This window comes from Bufo bufo, chromosome 5 (genome assembly GCF_905171765.1).
Source record: "Bufo bufo chromosome 5, aBufBuf1.1, whole genome shotgun sequence".
NCBI classification, from domain to species: Eukaryota; Metazoa; Chordata; class Amphibia; order Anura; family Bufonidae; genus Bufo; species Bufo bufo.
In genome coordinates this window covers 311,060,253-311,082,231 of record NC_053393.1, presented here as the reverse complement: position 1 = coordinate 311,082,231, position 21,979 = coordinate 311,060,253, and the positions used below count along the sequence as shown (strand labels likewise).

Here is a 21,979-nt window from a genome sequence, read left to right as displayed (position 1 = left end):
TGCCTCGCACAAAAGAGCTCTCAGAAGACCTACGATTAAGAATTGTTGACTTGCATAAAGCTGGAAAGGGTTATAAAAGTATCTTCAAAAGCCTTGCTGTTCATCAATCCACGGTAAGACAAATTGTCTATAAATGGACAAAGTTCAGCACTGCTGCTACTCTCTCTAGGAGTGGCCGTCCTGTAAAGATGACTGCAAGAGCACAGCGCAGACTGCTCAATGAGATGAAGAAGAATCCTAAAGTGTCAGCTAAAGACTTACAAAAGTCTCTGGCATATGCTAACATCCCTGTTAGCGAATCTACGATACGTAAAACACTAAACAAGAATGGATTTCATGGGAGGATACCACAGAGGAAGCCACTGCTGTCCAAAAAAAACATTGCTGCACATTTACAGTTTGCACAAGAGCACCTGGATGTTCCACGGCAGTACTGGCATATTCTGTGTAGTATATAAGTGTGCAGGGTGATATATCTACAGTGTTGAACAGGGTCAATCACTTGCAATATAGACCCCAAGGACGAAATAAGGGAAAGAGAGCGCCAAACCCCGTTCTAGAGCACAATTAGAAACGAAATGGAAAGCACCACTCGCAGTGATGGCGACTATATGACACAAAATGTATCATAAGACAATAGCGTGAAGTACAGATGTACTCCGGATAGAAGACCATGAACAGACACAGCTATAGAGAAGAGACACGACTAAAACCATATTAAAATAATAATATAAATGGTATAGTTAGTAATGATAAAAATAACGTGAAGTGCCCCTCAGGACAATTTCACACATGTAACACTCACTTCACTGGGGGGTAGTCATCAAGATAAGCACATGACACCTGTGACTTGAACCCCCCGGCCAGGATCGCATGTAGAGTCATAGTGATGGAAGGCAGCAAGAATCCAGTTCTTCTGATCAATCACCTTTAATACACATATGTGGCTCAACGCGTTTCGAGGACACCATATCCCCTTCTTCAGGAGCATTGGAGAAGGGGAATTGGTGTCCCCGAAACGCATTGAGCCACATATGCGTATTAAAGGTGATTGATCAGAAGCACTGGATTCTTGCTGCCTTCCATCACTACGACTCTACATGCGATCCTGGCCGGGGGGTTCAAGCCACAGGTGTCATGTGCTTATCCTGATGGCTACCCCCCAGTGAAGTGAGTGTCACTTGTGTGAAATTGTCCTGAGGGGCACTTCACGTTATTTTTATCATTACTAACTATACCATTTATATTATTAATTTTTAAAGGGGTTTTAATGGTTTTAGTAGTGTCTCTTCTCTATAGCGGTGTCTGTTCCTGGTCTTCTATCCGGAGTACTATTCTGTTAAGTGTCTGTAACCACAAATACTTTGTGGAGCTGCCTCCCCCTCCCTTCTCTTTTCCTTTTTGCACTATCCTAACCACCCCTGTCGGTGCCCAGATTTTTCATTCCTTTGGGATACGTTGTGATCCCTAAGGGTCTGAATTAACTTCCGCTTTTTTTCTGTTCTATATTAAAATATTCTGTGGACAGATTAAACCAAAGTTGAGTTGTTTGGAAGAAACACACAACACTATGGAGAAAAAGAGGCACAGCACACCAACATCAAAACCTCATCCCAACTGTGAAGTATGGTGGTGGGGGCATCATGGTTTGGGGCTGCTTAGCAATCCGTCCAGGCCCTGATGCAGCAATCATCGAAGGAAAAATGAATTCCCAAGTTTATCAAGACATTTTGAAGGAGAACTTAAAGAGGACCAAACATTGTGAACTAAGTATCATGACATATACAGCGGTGCCCAGGGATCTCACTGCACTTACTATAATCCCTGGGCGCCGCTCCGTTCTCCCGTTATGTCCACCGGTATGTTCGGGGACTTGGTTATAGTAGGCGGAGACTTAGGGGACTTGGTTATATTAGGCGGAGTCTGCCCTTGTTCTGCTGGGCGTCTCCTTCTCCTAGGCTAAAAAATGAACATGACTTTCTTGTATATGAAAGATCGATACACCATTCAGGGTATGCTTAATTTGTTCTTTCACCAAACCTCTATAGTTCCATGATTGCCTCTCTTGTACTTTGTTTGGGGCGTTTTTGCTATGAGGTCTTTTGGTATGTTTTTCCAGCTAGCATTCTCTATCCCTGTCCCTTTGGTGTGTTGATCTCCCGGCCTCTCCTTGGGTCCTGTTCCTCATCAGTGTGTCCCGCCTTGTGCTGCCTTTTTTATCATCATGTATGTATGTACTGTTTATGTATATTTATAATAAAGCCTTTTTTGGATTTTCATATACAAGAAAGTCATGTTCATTTTTTGGCGATAATTGTGGCTCCTTGTGGGTCGTTTTTTTTTTAGATTAATTCTGTCCGGTTAATATTGGTTGACTTCTCCTAGGCTGTAGCGCTGGCCAATCGCAGCGCAGAGCTCACAGCCTGGGAGGTTTTTTCTCCCAGGCTGTGAGCTCTGCGATGCGATTGGCCAGCGCTACAGCCTAGGAGAAGGAGACGCCCAGCAGAACAAGGGCAGTCTCCTCCTACTATAACCAAGTCCCCGAACATACCGGAGGACATAACGGGAGAACGGAGCGGCGCCCAGGGATAATAGTAAGTGCAGTGAGATCCCTGGGTGCCGCTGTATATGTCATGATACTTAGTTCACAATATTTGGACCGATGAAATGTCCTCTTTAAAGCCATATGTCCACCAGCTGAAGCTCAATAGAAGATGGGTGTTGCAACAGGACAACGACCCAAAGCATAGAAGTAAATCAACAGAATGGCTTAAACAGAAGAAAATACACCTTCTGGAGTGGCCCAGTCAGAGTCCTAACCTCAACCCGATTGAGATGCTGTGGCATGATCTCAAGAAAGCGATTCATACTAGACATCCCAAGAATATTGCTGAACTGAAACAGTTCTGTAAAGAGGAATGGTCAACAATTACTCCTGACCGTTGTGCACGTCTGATCTGACTACATCTAACTACAGGAAAGTTTGGTTGTGCTGCCAAAGGAGGTTCAACCAGTTATTAAATCCAAGGGTTTACATACTTTTTCCACCTGCACTGTGAATGTTTACATGGTGTGTTCAATAAAAACATGGTAACATTTAATTGTGTGTTATTAGTTTAAGCAGATTGTGATTGTCTATTGTTGTGACTTAGATGAAGATCAGATCACATCTTATGACCAATTTGTGCAGAAATCCATATCATTCCAAAGGGTTTACATACTTTTTCTTGCAACTGTATATATAATATTTTTTTTTCTGGATTAAATTAATATATGCATTTTTTCATTGTTTTGTCCTCATTAATGGAGTGGGGAGTCGTGTAGGGACACCTGTGCTCTTCTTCCTTTTACACTATTAATGCACGATTGTGTGGTTAGAATGGTTTAGAAATATTCCACCTTGTCACTGCATGTTTGCACCATTTGCACCTGCACTTTTGCATGTTTGCACTTTATTAGTATGTGGTTTTTTTTGCACTTCTTTCATAATTTATGTTTTTTATTCTATTGGGTATGAGGGCACTCAGTAACCACAATGTCGTTCTTGCAGGGACCGCGAGATCGTGACCGCAGCATGACTTCATGTGGATATGATGGGTGACATTCTGGTTTCTAGACTGTCCCCTTCTTTCTGGGTTGCCCATACCCTTTGATTAAGTGGCTAGGATGTATTACACTGAGTTAATAGACGCAGCGATCTGTTTCCATCAAGTAAGATGGTGCCGGGAACAGACCGTGTCCACTGAGCATGCGCGTGGGGCGAGACTCTGTAAGATGACGCTGCGGCCGGTTTTTGATGACATCAGAAGTCCTCGGCCTGGATATCCCTTAATGGTGCGATACTGCGTTTGCGCAGTGGAATATAAACAACGCGGAACAACGGCATGGCAGGTTTCTTCTTGTCCCTCTTGTATGTTTTTTCGATCGTTTCCCCATCCTCTCTGCTATGTCTCCTTACAGTTTATCACATCACAGTGCACTATTGGGCGGATCGACTCTGTAATTGATCGGTACAGTTTGTGATTATGGATACACTGTCTACAAATATGTATATCACTAATGATTTCTATATGCAAAAATTTTTTTCATGTATGCTTCAATGTATGTACATTTGGTTTTTCTTTTTTTCTTTTTGGATATATACACTGTTGGTATTGGCTGATCATGTTTTGTAACACACCCACTGGGTGGAGTGTGGTCACATGTTGAACATGCTAATTAATTCACCTGTATATAATGTTGTGATTTGAGTTGTTACTTTGCTTGAAAAAGGTTCTAGTGAAGAACCGAAACGTTGCACCACCTGGGTGAATAAAGTTCACTTGTCATCTTTCTCGGAGTGCCGCCTACTTTTCTGGATTACATATTGGGGTAAGAAGCCTAATCCCCTGGATACGTGCACCCTCTTTTTCTTTGATTGTGTTCCAGTGCCGCCATTTTTCCTGTGTATATATATATATATATATATATATATTACCTTTGATGATATAGATTATGAATTTCGGGACATGGACTCGATATTATCCTTTTAATATATAAAATTGTATATATCTGAGGGTATTTATTATTTATTGTTTATTTGCTCGTGTCTTTATAGTGATGATGTATATACCTTTGCGGCTTTTTGGTTTTCTAATTGGAGATTTCCCTCTTTGTATTCTTTATTTTTTATTTTTTGGGAGGCTCCGTGATTTCCTGCGAGAGTTTAGGTATAGTCAGATGTCTGCGATTGCGGTCATGTGATCGGCCGTATGGTGGTTCTCGTCTTGTAGAATTGGGGTTAACATGCACGTTTTATCTCTCGCAATATTTATATGTCTCTATGTGTTCTTTTCGTATTGCGGGATTTGTCGAGCCATCTTGGATACTCACATGATACTGAGCACAGGGCGCCATTACTGCTGGCTAAAAGCAATTAGGTCTCCAATTGGAATAATCAGTGAGGCACAGGTATATATAGGTGAATGTCACTATCCCTTTTATTCACTTTATCCCTGACGAAACCGTTGGCGAAACGCGTTAGATAACTGGGGGACCTCCATGCAGACATCAGGTGTTTGATGTACAGTACAGACCAAAAGTTTGGACACACCTTCTCATTCAAAGAGTTTTCTTTATTTTCATGACTATGAAGGCATCAAAACTATGAATTAACACGTGAAATTATATACATAACAAACAAGTGTGAAACAACTGAAAATATGTCATATTCTAGGTTCTTCAAAGTAGCCACCTTTTGCTTTGATTACTGCTTTGCACACTCTTGGCATTCTCTTGATGAGCTTCAAGAGGTAGTCCCCTGAAATGGTCTTCCAACAGTCTTGAAGGAGTTCCCAGAGATGCTTAGCACTTGTTGGCCCTTTTGCCTTCACTCTGCGGTCCAGCTCACCCCAAACCATCTCGATTGGGTTCAGGTCCGGTGACTGTGGAGGCCAGGTCATTTGGAGCAGCACCCCATCACTCTCCTTCATGGTCAAATAGCCCTTACTTTCAAAGTTTTCCCAATTTTTCGGCTGACTGATTGACCTTCATTTCTTAAAGTAATGATGGCCACTAGTTTTTCTTTACTTAGCTGCTTTTTTCTTGCCATAATACAAATTCTAACAGTCTATTCAGTAGGACTATCAGCTGTGTATCCACCTGACTTCTCCTCAACGCAACTGATGGTCCCAACCCCATTTATAAGGCAAGAAATCCCACTTATTAAACCTGACAGGGCACACCTGTGAAGTGAAAACCATTTCAGGGGACTACCTCTTGAAGCTCATCAAGAGAATTCCAAGAGTGTGCAAAGCAGTAATCAAAGCAAAAGGTGGCTACTTTGAAGAACCTAAAATATGACATATTTTCAGTTGTTTCACACTTGTTTGTTATGTATATAATTCCACATGTGTTAATTCATAGTTTTGATGCCTACAGTGTGAATCTACAATTTTCATAGTCATGAAAATAATGAAAACTCTTTGAATGAGAAGGTGTCCCCAAACTTTTGGTCTGTACTGTATGTCTTTCTAATATCCACCACTTTATGGTTTGTGATACCGGGCTTTATGTGCGGCCTATTGTGAGGTCGCTGTACACTTCAGGTGCCTGGATGTCTAGGCATATTCCACTTGGATTTGATGCCATTGCAATATATATTTTTCTATGGTATGTTCACATATAAACTTGCCCTGGTCTGCAAGTGAGTTAGTCCCCTACTAGTTTGGTTGTTTTTAATCTGTCTTCTCTCTTACAATCATGTGGATTCCTCAGATTTTAATGTGATCATGTTTTAATTGAATTTAATAAAGGAAATATAGCTTTACTTTTTTGTGTACTCATTTTGGGCTGTACCACCTTTATTGTAGGTTTGGATTAATATACACTCACCTAAAGAATTATTAGGAACACCTGTTCTATTTCTCAATAATGCAATTATCTAGTCAACCAATCACATGGCAGTTGCTTCAATGCATTTAGGGATGTGGTCCTGGTCAAGACAATCTCCTGAACTCCAAACTGAATGTCAGAATGGGAAAGAAAGGTGATTTAAGCAATTTTGAGCGTGGCATGGTTGTTGGTGCCAGACGGACCGATCTGAGTATTTCACAATCAGCTCAGTTACTGGGATTGTCACGCACAACCATTTCTAGGGTTTACAAAGAATGGTGTGAAAAGGGAAAAACATCCAGTATGCGGCAGTCCTGTGGGCAAAAATGCCTTGTGGATGCTAGAGGTCAGAGGAGAATGGGCCGACTGATTCAAGCTGATAGAAGAGCAACGTTGACTGAAATAACCACTTGTTACAACCGAGGTATGCAGCAAAGCATTTGTGAAGCCACAACACGCACAACCTTGAGGCGGACGGGCTACAACAGCAGAAGACCTCACCGGGTACCACTCATCTCCACTACAAATAGGAAAAAGAGGCTACAATTTGCACGAGCTCACCAAAATTGGACTGTTGAAGACTGGAAAAATGTTGCCTGGTCTGATGAGTCTCGATTTCTGTTGAGACATTCAAATGTCCGAATTTGGCGTAAACAGAATGAGAACATGTATCCATCCTCTGATGGCTACTTCCAGCTGGATAATGCACCATGTCACAAAGCTCGAATCATTTCAAATTGGTTTCTTGAACATGACAATGAGTTCACTGTACTAAAATGGCCCCCACAGTCACCAGATCTCAACCCAATAAAGCATCTTTGGGATGTGGTGGAACGGGAGCTTCGTGCCCTGCATGTGCATCCCTCAAATCTCCATCAACTGCAAGATGCTATCCTATCAATACGGGCCAACATTTCTAAAGAATGCTATCAGCACCTTGTTGAATCAATGCCACGTAGAATTAAGGCAGTTCTGAAGGCAAAAGGGGGTCCAACACCGTATTAGTATGGTGTTCCTAATAATTCTTTAGATGAGTGTATATTGCCTACTGACACCATCTGTTTAGCTGTGAGTAATATCCCATAATGATGAGCAGGACAGTGATGATTCCCACTGTTGCCCTGAGACTCTTTAGCAAACTACATTCTGCAGTAAATGGGACAAGGCCTGCAAACTGCTGTGAAACAGCTGATGTCCGGTACTGGATTTGTATGGCATTGGAGGGAAATGGAGCTCCCCACAGCCTTACACGTTATTATCATCATTAATCCACTAAAAAAAGTTGTCACAAGAAAAATATTCTACATTTTTCAATCCAGCACCTGAATCTGAATACTTTTCTAACTGTATGCCATTAAAAGGTTTTGTATAGCCACTCAGTGATTCAATAAAATGTATATGAATAGCGCCACCTGCTGTTTGCTCTTTTTTTTTTCTGCTCAGACATGCTCAGTTCCATCCTTTAACTGCCACCAGCTGTATCTACTGTGGCAGCACTAGAGAGAGGGGTGAAAGGACATGCCCCCTGAGAACGGGGCTCTGGATCCATGTGAGATACAGCGCTGGTTCTAGCCTTGCTATAAAGAGACTGTCATGTATATTATGTCCGATTTTCATTTTTTACATTAATCATGGGATAACCCTTTTAACACTATAAAAGACACAGCCTCCTTTTTCTAATCTGACATGTGTTACTTTAAGTGATGGTGCTCAAATTCACAGGTATTGAAGGAGTCCAAAAACCCATACGAGGAGGTGACTGGGATAGACGTATCTTGCAAAGAGAATGCCGTTGGATTTTTGAGCTTGATACGTCTAACCCCCATGGCCTCAATGAACAATTGAATTTTGGTTGTTTTATCTAAAATATTAAATCTTTTTAGTCATGTGCTCCTTGATACGACATGGTGAAAAACCAGCCTTGAATGTCTATTCGCAATTGTTTCTTGCATCTATTGATCGTTTGTCCATTGAGGACAATAACCTATTGAGGCATTTTATTTATCTAGTCCCTTACATGGGCAACCATTTGCAGTGACTTATGATAGACTGCTATTGTGGTGATGCCCCTTACTGGTACCGGCATGATCTGTGTATAAGGGACGGGTGAGGTGTCGACCTTCCAGGACCTTGGAGGGGGCGGCACCCGACGGACGTTTGGTGGCATAATGATCTTTCAGGACCTGGGACTAGGCGTAACTGACTAAATAGGTCCCCGCCCTCCTCCCCGAACGTATATTGCAATTCCATGTGACGCTCCCCACATGCGCGATGACGTGACACATGGACGTGGGGTGACGTCACGACTGGTGGGCAGAGATTGAATTGAAAAGGAAGCGAGCCACGGCGCCAGATTGCTATGACTCCACATTGGATAGTGGATACCACACATCTATAGTGGCTTTTTACCCTATGCTATAATACCCATATCGTTTACGGGTGAACACTACTGGAGGTGCGACCTTACACCCCCTTAGGACGACTATTCCAGGATTGGATTATGCCATATAGACGTGAGTAAGAGGTCTAACAGCTGCCCTGAATGGTGATAATGGGTGGCTGGATTACCTCTTGTTTTAAATACACATATATATTGATCTTTGGTTTTTTCTTTGCTTCCCACTCTAGGTTGTATTAGCCCCATGTCCCCCGATGAGTTTTGGGCTATATAAATAAATGAAACGTGTAGGAACAATGTTGTCTCTTTATCTGAGCACCTGTGGGTAGGTTTCTTAGCACCCTTTTGAATCAATATTGATAGAACCCTATCTGTTCACTGTCCTCTGAAACAATGTACACTATCAAATTAGACGATGAAGGGGTGACATGTCTGAGGATTGAAAACAACTGAAGCCCAATTCATCTATGTGTGAGGAGGAGATTTAAATGGTGTGGACGCTGGTTCTGTCTACCTTTACCTACACATTTATTCGGGTAAGCGGTGTATATACTACAGTATACCGATTCAATATACACGTGTCCGACATAGAATTTGTGATGTTTATTGCCTAATTGGTGTGGCTTTATGGTTACATTTTGGGCTTTTTGATCTTTTAGATTAATTATTAAAAGTTATATTTTACTACTGCCCTTTTAGATTTTGGTTACTTTAAGTGGTAATAACTTTAGAACGCTTTTAACAAACATTGAGATTTATCAAAACTGGCCCATAGCGACCAGTCAGATTCCAAGTTTCATTTTTCAGAGCTCTTTTGGAAAATGAAAGGTGGAATTTGACTAGTTGTTATGGGGCAACTAAGCTAGTTTTCCTTACACCAGTTTTGGTAAGGGTTCTTTCACACTAGCGTTAGAAGAATACGGCAGGCAGTTCCGCTGCCATAACTGCCTGCCGGATCAATTAGACTTATCCGGAAATCCGTATGCAAACGGATACTTTTTTTTTCCGGATCCATTAGACTTATGCATTGAAATACCGGATCCGTCTTTCCGGTATCATCTGGAATAACGGATCCGGTAATAAATATTTTCAAAGCTAGAAAGAACTGTTCATTCGCAGACCGGAAAACCAATACATTTCAATGGAAATTAATGCCGGATCCAGCAAGTGCGGTAGCGTTCCGGGATTCTGGGCGAAAAAAAAAATACTGCAGCATGCGGTATTTTGTCTTTTCAAATACCGTACAAGGGACAGAACTGAAGAGATCCTGATGCATACTGAACAGATTGCTTTCCATTCAGAATGCATTGGGACATTTTTCTTGTATTGAGACACTTTACCGGATTTCAATACCGGAAAAGAATAACGCTAGTGTGAAAGTACCCTAAGTCTACCCCATTGTTTATTGAGAAAGACAGTCAGATGGATGAAAGAAATGAACGAAACGTCTTCAAGACAAAATACCAGTCCAGTTGCTCTCACTTATCACTACAGATATGATCCACAGGTGTTTCAGAGAATTGAAAATAAAGGAAAAAAACAACAACACATTAACAATAATATGTAGATTTACCTCAAAGTTTTCATTATTTACAAGGGTTACCAGGAGAAAAAGTACCACAAAAATTGTCAAAGAGGAACTTTCACGGGTCCGGACATTATAATATGGATTCTGTGGGGCATACTGATGGCATGCTACAGCGCTTACTATATTTTCAATGCTCTGTTCACCCGCTGTGCCCCGTATTGGTTCCTGCCTGGTATGTCTACAGGGAGGAGGAGACAGCCCTTTTTCTGGCTGTGAGCAGGCCAATCGCAGCGGAGAGTCACAGCCAGGGAGAAAAAAAAAGCTCACCTTCTCCCTGGTTGTGACGCTTTCCACTGCGAGTGATGATTTTATCCCACGGGCGTTTCATAAAATTCATTAACAATGGACCATGAAAGGGAAAAAAATAGGTTAAAAGAAGAAAAAGGCACCACATTGTTACACAATTTCTCCCAAGTACGGAAATTCCCCAACTGTGTTTGGGGACACGGCAGGGCTCAGAAGGGAAGTAGCAGCATCTGCATTCTGGAACATGGAATCTGGTGAAATGGTTTTTCAGAGCCATCATTTTTTATTTTCTTGTTAACTGTGGGGGCTCATTTTATGACGTATCAAAAAAAAGTGTAGTTTTTATAGTTTTATTGGTAATATTATGGGGTACATTTGGATTTTTTATTGCTTTTTATTTAATGTTTTGGGAGGTCAGGTAGGCAAAAATTGCAGTCTTTTCAGTGTTATTTTTATATTTTATGGAGTTCACTGTAAGGTACAGTATAAATGAAAAATATTCTGTAGGTTAAGTTTTGATAACTATATATTCTGCAGTGTGATATGAAATTTATATTGTTTTTTTCTTGTTTTACTACTTTTGAATCATAAAAATCTAATTTTTATTAAAATGTATTTATTTATTTTTTTGCATCACCATATCCAAGACTCACAACTTTTTCATTCTGTCAGACAGCTGTGTTTAACTTTGGGCTTTTGTTTGCAGAACAAGCTATGGGATTTATTGCTGCCTTGTGACTTTTTGTTTGCTTTTAACACAATTTTTTGGGATGGTGATTAAAAACAGCAATTCCATCATTGTTTTTTAACTTTTTATAATGTTCACCATGTGGGATAATTAGGATTTGGCGCTCCAACAGACAGGATGAATCAGTTTGAGCACTGCTACAGTGAAAGCACTGGTATTGAATACACATACCTCTAGAGCTCAAAACACCACCCCCTCCCCTTAGATTCAGTGTGCAAGCACCAATGATGTCATTCCACAGGGAAGTGGGGCCGCCGTCAGGTAAGTATTCTCTCCTCCCGATCCAGCCCTCTCTCTTCCCTCTGAGCCTCCACTGCCACCAATGATTTGAGGGAGCCAAATACATGCCTCATCACTTTAGTGTTGCTCGGCAAGCAGCAGAAAATGGAGTGCGCAGCTGCCAACTTTGTTCCCATTTGCGCAAATACGAGAACAAAACTCTAGACGTGATCACACTTGATCACAGCATCTAAAAACTAAAAACCCCAAAAGCTTGCACTTCTTACCGGCATCCTCTGCGACCAATGAGGATGCCGGTAATTGAATTCAATACGCAGGGTCTCTCTGAAGAAACCCAGGGTACTGCAGCTGCAATTCTTATTTTGGCCAGGGAGGTGGCAGGCCAACATAAGAAATGAGCAATTCTAGTACCAATATGGATATATCAGAAACATAATGGTACAGAATAAAAAAATAAAATACAGATTCTTGTAGCCTCAAACACAAGCTACAAAACCATAAAAAAGTTTTTTAAAAAAGTTTAAAATATATAAAATCAACCCCCTTTCTGTAAAATAAAAAAATACATAAATAACAAAAAATATAAACATCATGGGCATCACCACATCTGAAAACACCCGTACTATTAAAATATAAAAATGTTTTTCCAATACGGCGAATGGCGTAACGGAAAAAAGGGTCAAAATGGCTGACTTGCCATTTTTTCATTGCTTCTCTTGCCCCAAAAATGTAATAAAATGTGATCAAAAAGTCACACACTCCAAAATGGTATCAATACAAACTACACATCGTCCCGCAAAAAATTAGCCCTGACACAGCTCAGTAGATAACTATTAAAAAAAGTTATGGGGGTCAGAATATGGTGATGTAAAAAGATATTTTTTTTTTTTTCAAAGTTTCAATTTATTTTTACACTATTTAGACATAAAAAACCTATACATATGGGGTATTGTTGTAATCATACTGACCCAGAGAATGAAGGGCATTTTGCTGCAATGGGGCAAAACCCATTAAACGGTGGAGAAATTAAATTTTTCTTTCCAATTCCACCCCATTTGGAATTTTTCTACAGCTTCTCACAACATTGGATGCCATATTAAATGGTGGCATTAGAAATTACAACTAATCCCGCAAAAAAAGCCCTTATAAGGCTATGTGATCGGAAAAATAAACAAGTTAGGGCTCAAGGAAGATAGGGAAGAAAAATGAAAAAACAGATACGAAAAAAATACCGGAATCCTAAGGGTTAATCGACTTTATCAATTGAAAAAAATCAACGCGTCCTCCCTGCCCACCCCCTCCAGGTACCTATCCCCAGGGAAGCGACCCGTGCAATGGCTTGTGTCACGAGATCCAGAATAAATTATTTGATTTGGGGATATCCACCACTGCGGGCACCACCACCATAGAGACTTTTTGCTATAGATTCGTAAGTACTGCTACTTTTTTTCTTTTTTGTGTCACGAGATAACACTGTGAAATGTCAATTTTAGCTCGGCTACATCTGTAAGTATTCAGACCCTTTGCTATGACACTTGACATTTAGCTCTTTGTGATGTATCCACTGGACTCCACCTATAGTAAATTCAGTTAATTAGACATGTTTTTGAAAGAAACAGCCCTGTCTATATAAGGTCTCACAGCTAGGGATGAGAGAACTTGTGTTTCAAGTACTGTGTACAAAGTTCGGGTTATCTATGAATTCTGTTATGGATTCTGCTACCACTGACCAAAAGTTATGGTCCGTGGTAGCGGAAATCCATAAGGGAATTCTTAGATAACCTGAACCTTGTACGCTGAACTTGAAACACAAGTATGCTTATCCTTACTCACAGCCAATGCATATCAGAGCAAAAACTAAGCCATGAGGAGTAAAGAACTGAATGGAGGGCTCAGAGACAGAACTTTGTGGAGGCACAGATCTGAAGGATACAAAAAACACTTTCTGGTACACTAAAAGTTTCCAAAAGCAAACTCTTCTTAGTAAAAAATATACATGAAAGTTTGCATAAAAGCACCTGAAGGACTGACTGTGAGAAACAAGATTCTTAATTCTAAGCATCAAGCTTGGAAGAATCCTGGCACTGCCCAGTATCAGCCCTACAGTGAAGCATGGTGTGGCAGCATCATTCTGTGTGGGCAATTTTCAGCAGCTGAGAAAAGCTGAACTGAGAGTTGAGATAATTCTAATAAAAACCTGATCCAGAAGGTCCTGGACCGCAGACTGGGTGAAGGTTTACCTTCCAACAAAATAATGTCCTTAACCCTTAGGATAACTGAGGTTTTTTCATTTTTGCATTTTCATTTTTCTTCTCTATTTTCCTTGAGCCATAACTTTATTATATTTCCAGTCACATAGCTATATAAGGGCTTATTTCTTTGCGGGACAAGTTGTACTTTCTAATGCCACCATTAATTATGGCATAAAATGTAGTGGGAAGCGGTAAAAAAATTCCAAATGGGGTGGAATTGGGAAAAAACAAAAATCGCAATTCCTCTGTTTTACAGGTTTTGTTCCCACGGCGTTTAGTTTGTGGCAAAACTGACCCATGCCTTTCATTCTCTGGGTCAGTACGATTACAATGATACCCCATATGCATAGGTCTTTTATGTTTAAATAGTGTAAAAATAAATGTAAATATAAATTATTACTTTTTTTACATCACTATATTCTGACCCCCATAACTTTCTTATATCTACTGAACTATGTGGGGGCTCATTTTTTGTGGGACAATCTGTAGTTTTTATTGACCATTTTGGAGTGTGCGTGACTTTTTTGATCACATTTTATTACATTTGTTTGGGTGAGAGAAGCAATGAAAAAATTGTAAATCATCCATTTTGACCCTTATTTCCATTACGCCATTCGCCGAATTGGATTTTTTTAAAAAATATTTTAATAGTACGGCGTTTTCAGTCGCGATGATACCCATGATGTTTATATTTATTGTTATTTAGTTTTTTTTTTTTTTTTAATTATACGGAAAGGGGGGGCGATTTAAACTTTTATATTTTTCTTTTTTTAACATTATTTTTTAAAAAAAATTTCTGTGATGATTTTGAAGCTCATATACGAGCCTATAAATAATATTTTTTATTTTTTTTAAATTTGTTGTACACTAGAAATTGCTCATTTCTTATCCTGGCCTGCCATCTGGTGGCCAAAATAAGAACTGCAGCATGAACACTTAAAGCCTCATCAGCAAAGGCTTACAGTGTTCAGCGCAACCACCGATGCCCACATTGGCTGCACGGGGCATCGGTAGGAAGCCCAGTAGCGCGAGCTCCCGGGTTTTTGCTCATTTAGATGCCGTGATTTCACTTGATCATGGCATCTAAAGCCTTTAATTACCGTGATCGGCATTACTGTTTGAAACAGTAGAGAGCGGGCACCATGTTTACACATCGCTCCAGCGCCAGTAGTGAATGGGTTAAGTACATAGCCAAGACAACACAGGAGTGACTAGTGACAACACTGTGAATGTTCTTGAGGGCCCACCAAGAACATAGAAACATAGAATGTGTCGGCAGATAAGAACCATTTGGCCCATCTAGTCTGCCCAATATACTGAATACTATGAATAGCCCCCGGCCCTTATCTTATATGAAGGATAGCCATATGCCTATCCCATGCATGCTTAAACCCCTTCACTGTATTTGCAGCTACCACTTCTGCAGGAAGGCTATTCCATGCATCCACTACTCTCTCAGTAAAGTAATACTTCCTTATATTACTTTTAAACCTTTGCCCCTCTAATTTAAAACTGTGTCCTCTTGTGGTAGTTTTTCTTCTTTTAAATATGCTCTCCTCCTTTACCGAGTTGAATCCCTTTATGTATTTAAAAGTTTCAAGAACCCTGACTTGAAACCTATCGAACATCTCTGGAAAGACGTGGCTGTAAATTGACAATCCCCATCCAACCTGACAGCACATGAGACGATCTGAATGGAAGAATGGCAGAAAATCCATAAAATCCAAGTGTGCAAACCTTGTGGCATCATACTTTAAGAAGACTGGAGGCTGTAATCGCTGCGAAAAGTGCTTCAAGGAAGTACGGAGTAAAGGGTCTAAATACTAATGTCAATACAAGATTTTAGTTTTTCCATTTTCAATAGGTTAGAAAAGATTTTTAACATATTGTTTTCACTTTGTCAATACAGGGTAAGAAGTGCAGAATGATGGGGAAAAACTTGAACTTATTTTTTTTTATTTTAGCACAAGGCCGCAACACAACAAAATGTGAAAAAAGTCAAAGGGTCTGAAGACTTTCCGAATGCACTGTAAATCATTTAAGAGTTTATATTTACTATTGTACTACTTGATCCACTGTATATACATTTATGTTTTTCAGTAAAAAGAATATATTTTTCATCTGGATTAGGGCTCAAGCACACGACCGTATGTATTGGGCAGTCCGCAAAAAATACGGATGACTTCTGTGTGCGGAACGGAACAGCTGGCCCCTAACAGAACAGTACTATTCTTGTCCGTGATGCAGACAATAATAGGACATGTTCTATTTTTTTGCAGAACGGAAATACAGACATATGGAAACGGAATGCACACGGAGTAACTTCCGTTTTTTTGTGGACCCTTTGAAATGAATGGTCCCGTATACGGTTCGCAAAAAAACAGACACGAAAAAGAAAAACGTTCATGTGCATGAGCCCTTAGGAGTAGTAAAGTGAAATAAACTATATGGGGGCATTTGTAATCATTAATTTTACAGAGGGGGCCATACACACTATAGTCCAAATTGACCGTTGCAGTTGTTCAAACTGCCCATACATGTTCAATGAAATCACGGGATGGATGAAAGATCTTTCCTCTGACTACTGGACAAAAATGTTAAACACGGCCGACTTAAGTTTCAAACAATAATGGCATGTCATATGTCGGCTAAAACGATTGTTTGTTGTTAAATTTCAACAAACGCGCATTTTAGTTGAAACAACCCCATTCACATGAATAGAACAGATTTTCAGTCACAATACAGGGCAATACTAACTATTAGTAGGGATGCCCACACACAAATGACACAAAGCAAACATATATGACACACACCAGGACTCCTGTTCATTTTACACATAGCACAGACTAGAGGGAACATCAAAGAAAATTCACTACAATGTGCACAGACAAATAACATACCCATTTTCACAGCATGAAAAACGTCAGTTCGCCTTTTTTCTTCATCTGTATAAAAAAAAAAAAAAACAAGAGGCAAAGTTGAAATGAAGCGTAAAAAACAGATCTACATTATCCAATATGCAGAATAAGGCCTCATGCACACGACCGTTTTTTGGGTCCGCATCCGAGCCGCCATTTTGGCGGCTCGGATGCGGACCCATTCACTTCAATGAATAGGTACATCTGGGTCTGTGTCTCCGCGCCGCAAAAGATAGAACATGTCCTATCTTTCGCCACATTAAGCAGATTGTGGAGCCATTTAAGTCAATGGGTCCGCACCACAATGCGGGGTGCATATGGCCAGTGCAGTTTTTAGCGGGCTGCTGTTTACAGTCTGCAATACAGGCACAGCTGTCCCACAGTCGTGTGAATGCAACCTAAGGGTCCATTCACACGTCCATGGTGTATTGCGGATCCGCAATACACCCGGCCGGCTCCCCCCATAGAACAGCCTATTCTTGTCCGCAATTGCGGACAAGAATAGGACATGTTCTTTTTTTTGCGGAGCCGCGTCCCAGAAGTTTGGGGCCGAAGCCCGGAAGTTCGGGGCCGTGCTCCTGAAATGCGGATGCGGAGAGCACATAGTGTGCTCTCCACATCCCGTTCTGCCTCATTGAGAACGAATGGGTCCGCACCCGTTCCCGATATTGCGGAACAGATGCGGACCCATTTGCGGACGTTTGAATGGACCCTTAGTCTGCTGACCCTGTAGATTCCTGAACAATCTACTGAGAAAGGGTTTACAGAATGAGAGTGAGCAGCCTGCAGAGTAAGGCTACTTTCACATATACGATTTCCTTTCCAGTTTTGAGATCCAGCAGAGGATCTCAAAACCGGAGGAAAACTATTCAGTTTGATTTAATACAAATGGCTGCATCCATTCCATTTGAATGTGGTTGTATTAAATCGAAAGTGAACAAACCAGATCTGGCACTAACACTGTAAGTCAAAGGGTGCCGGATACGTTTTTTTCCTGTCCAAAGAAAACGGATCCAGCTCTATTGACTTACACTGTTATTAGCATTTTCTATGCTGAATGCTGAGAATATTGTGGCTGAAAATATAATAGGAAAAAAATACAACACAAATCAATAGGCAAATAAAAAGAGGAAGCGCCGCCTCGTACCAGTCTTAGGTCGAATTGTGGTTATAGAATCCAGGTAATCTTTCATGTCTTTGTGTTTGAAGCTCAGAGCGATTTCAAAAGGTGTTTTATCTAAACCGTTAACTTGATCCGGATCAGCACCTCTATCTACCAGCAGCTGGGCCACGCTCACACGTCCATGAAGGGCTGCCAGCATCAATGGATTCCATCCTGTCCTTACACGATAATTCACGTCAGCTCGCCAGTCCAATAGTAACCGTACCACCGCCTCATGAGCGTGCAGGGCAGATGTCATCAGGGCAGTGATCTCTGGCATGTCTTCTCTGTGGCCTTTGCTACTCACTATGTTGACATCAAAATGATCATAATTGTCCACAAAAGCTCCACTTTCAAGAAGCAGCTTGACTACGCTTGCATGGCCTCCTCTTGAGGCCACCGTCAAGACACTGGCTCCTAGACGATTCTGGGCATTGACATCGGCACCGTTCTCCAACAGTATAACTGCAACATCTAAATGTCCAGACCTGAAGAGTCAAAGAGGTGAAGAGATTAAAATTGTACACCTTCAGCGTTACAGTAGTACATAGACGAGCTAGAGCTTTATAAAACAGACTAAGGCAAAATGGCTATTCTTCAGGGTATGTTCCCGGGTTGCATAATACCCCGTTAACTGCATACACAAATTTGCTGATATCGTCACACTTCTGATGCTAAACCATGCAGTGATTGACAAGCTCATAAGCCTTCAGAATGGCACTGCACTAAATGCAGAGCGCCACCATCAGTGGCCACGTTACGGCCAGTTGGCAGTGAAGAACAATGTATTTATATCAAGTGGCAGCGGTGGTCCCAGAAGAATTCTTGGAGAGAAGGGATATAAAATATTATATGAGTAAGTTGGTCATACTGCTATTTCCAGCACACGAGTGAAAGTTATGATAAAGTGGCCAACCCCCTTAAAGAGAATGTGTCACTTTTAATTTTTCCTGCCAGCTAAAACCAGACAGTGATACATAGCCTTTTTTCTTATCCGATTTCATTTGTAGATTTTTTTATTACAGTTCCTGAAAATGATTATGGGAGCTTACAACGGCCTTTAGAGAAGCCACAATAGACTTGAGAGACCTTATTCACTTAGGCCTCCTGCACACGACCGTTGTGTGCACCCGTGGCCGTTGTGCCGTTTTCCGTTTTTTTTCGCGGACCCATTGACTTTCAATGGGTCCGTGGAAAAAACGGAAAATGCACCGTTTTGCAGCCGCATCCGTGATCCGTGTTTCATGGCCGTGAAAAAAATATGACCTGTCCTATTTTTTTCACGGCCAACGGTTCACGGACCCATTCAAGTCAATGGGTCCGTGAAAGAACACGGATGCACACAAGATTGGCATCCGTGTCCGTGATCCGTGGCCGTAGGTTAGTTTTTATACAGACGGATCCGAAGATCCGTCTGCATAAAGCTTTTTCAAAGCTGAGTTTTCACTTCGTGAAAACTCAGAACCGACAGTATATTCTAACACAGAAGCGTTCCCATGGTGATGGGGACGCTTCTAGTTAGAATACACTACAAACTGTGTACAAGACTGCCCCCTGCTGCCTGGCAGCACCCGATCTCTTACAGGGGGCCGTGATCAGCACAATTAACCCCTTCAGGTGCGGCACCTGAAAGGGTTAATTGTACTATCATATCCCCCTGTAAGAGATCAGGGCTGCCAGGCAGCAGGGGGCAGACCCCCCCCTCCCCAGTTTGAATATCATTGATGGCCAGTGCGGCCCCCCCCCCCCTCTATTGTAATTATTCGTTGGTGGCACAGTGTGCGCCCCCCCCTCCCTCCCTCTATTGTAATAATTCGTTGGTGGCACAGTGTGCGCCCCCCATCGGCCCCCCCTCCCTCTATAGCATTAACAACATTGGTGGCCAGTGTGCGGCCTCCCATCTCCCCCCCCCCCCCCCATCATCATTGGTGGCAGTGGAGTTCCGATCGGAGTCCCAGTTTAATCGCTGGGTTTCCGATCGGTAACCATGGCAACCAGGACGCTACTACAGTCCTGGTTGCCATGGTTACATAGCAATAGTACAATAGTAGAAGATTCATACTTACCGGCTGCTGCGATGTTAGTGTCCGGCCGGGAGCTCCACCTACTGGTAAGTGACAGCCTCAGGTCTGTGCGGCGCATTGCTAAATGAACTGTCACTTACCAGTAGGAGGAGCTCCCGGCCGGACACGAACATCGCAGCTCCCAGGTAAGTATGAATCTTTTACTATTGTACTATTGCTAGTAACCCGCTGCCACCAATGATCGGGGGGGGGGGGGGGGGGAGATGGGAGGCCGCACACTGGCCACCAATGTTGTTAATGCTATAGAGGGAGGGGGGCCGATGGGGGGCGCACACTGTGCCACCAACGATTTATTACAATAGAGAGAGGAAGGGGGGGGGGGGGGGGGGGGGCGCACACTGTGCCACCAACGATTTATTACAATAGAGGGAGGAAGGGGGGGGGGGGCGGGGGGGCGCACACTGTGCCACCAACGATTTATTACAATAGAGGGAGGAAGGGGGGGGGGGGGGCGGGGGGGCGCACACTGTGCCACCAACGATTTATTACAATAGAGGGAGGAAGGGGGGGGGGGGCGCACACTGTGCCACCAACGAATTATTACAATAGAGGGAGGAAGGGGGGGGGGGCGCACTGGCCACCAATGATATTCAAACTGGGGAGGGGGGGGGGGGTCTGCCCCCTGCTGCCTGGCAGCCCTGATCTCTTACAGGGGGATATGATAGTACAATTAACCCCTTCAGGTGCTGCACTTGAGGGGTTAATTGTGCTGATCACGGCCCCCTGTAAGAGATCGGATGCTGCTAGGCAGCAGGGGGCAATCATGTACACAGTTTGTAGTATATTCTAACTAGAAGTGTCCCCATCACCATGGGAACGCCTCTGTGTTAGAATATACTGTCGGAAATGAGGTTTCACGATCTAACTCATATCCGACTATATTCTAACATAGGGGCGTTCCCATGGTGATGGGGACGCTTCAAGTTAAAATATACCATCGGATTGGAGAAAACTCCGATCCGATGGTATAAAAGGGACTCCAGACTTTACATTGAAAGTCAATAGGGACGGATCCGTTTGAAATGGCACCATATTGTGTCAACGTCAAACGGATCCGTCCCCATTGACTTGCATTGTAATTCAGGACGGATCCGTTTGGCTCTGCACGGCCAGGCGGACACCAAAACGACTTTTTTTTCATGTCCGTGGATCCTCCAAAAATCAAGGAAGACCCACGGACGAAAAAACGGTCACGGATCACGGAAAAACGGGACCCGTTTTTGCGGACCGCAAAAAAATACGTTCGTGTGCAGGAGGCCTTAAAGAGGACCTTTCACGGGTCCAGACTTTAAAAGATAAGCAGCACGTTAGGTAAGCCATAAAGCAGGGATCCTATAGTGCTTACTATTATTCCGGGGCCTGTTCGCCTGCTGTGGCTTATTGGAATGCCTAGACCTTTTTCAGGATGCAGGTGCCCACTGAGTGCCGCCTCTGGAACTCCATATTTTTTATGTAAATGCATTTGTTTCCTATGTTATGCATGAAAACAAAAAGAGAATTTGCACAAAACAAATATATATATAGTGGAGCTGGGTGCAACAAGAGCAATGGTGACGTCCTCATTGCACCAAATGCCTAATTTGCATAATAAGAAAAAGTATAACTGGGGAACGGAGCCTCAGATCAACAAAAGAAAAACAGTGTTTTAATCAGTCAAACCACAGCTACAGTATGTGTCTATATAAATAGTTGGGTAGGGAGGCACCTGGACACCTCTAATTATACGCCGAGGTGAGTACCTGGGTATACAGTTACATCTGAACTATTGCCGGACACTGTAACACAAGCGTCACAGCACGAGCGTCTCTGAAGATACCGGCAAGGGACCAAATCAGAGTGCTCCCTTGTCAGCGATCAATCTGTTAGTCTGTATAGACTAACCAGAGCATACTTCAGCTAAAAATACCGATTTCAGGCTCTGATCTTCATCATTCATGATGGTGGAGATCAGAGACTGCATAAAGGTACCTC

At 42.2% G+C, this 21,979-nt stretch overlaps 1 protein-coding gene across 2 annotated transcripts in view; it reads right to left on the bottom strand.

Annotated features, from left to right (window-relative positions):
• The window catches only part of ANKS6 (ankyrin repeat and sterile alpha motif domain containing 6), a 180,458-nt gene that overhangs the window by 135,869 nt on the left and 22,610 nt on the right, over positions 1–21,979 (bottom strand). For both annotated transcript variants that reach the window (XM_040432916.1, XM_040432917.1), the window contains exons 2-3: positions 17,910–18,412; positions 16,745–16,789 (exon numbers count right to left, since the gene is read on the bottom strand). In XM_040432916.1, coding sequence (XP_040288850.1) covers positions 16,745–16,789; positions 17,910–18,412 — 548 coding nt within the window. The remainder of the gene's footprint in view (positions 1–16,744; positions 16,790–17,909; positions 18,413–21,979) is intronic.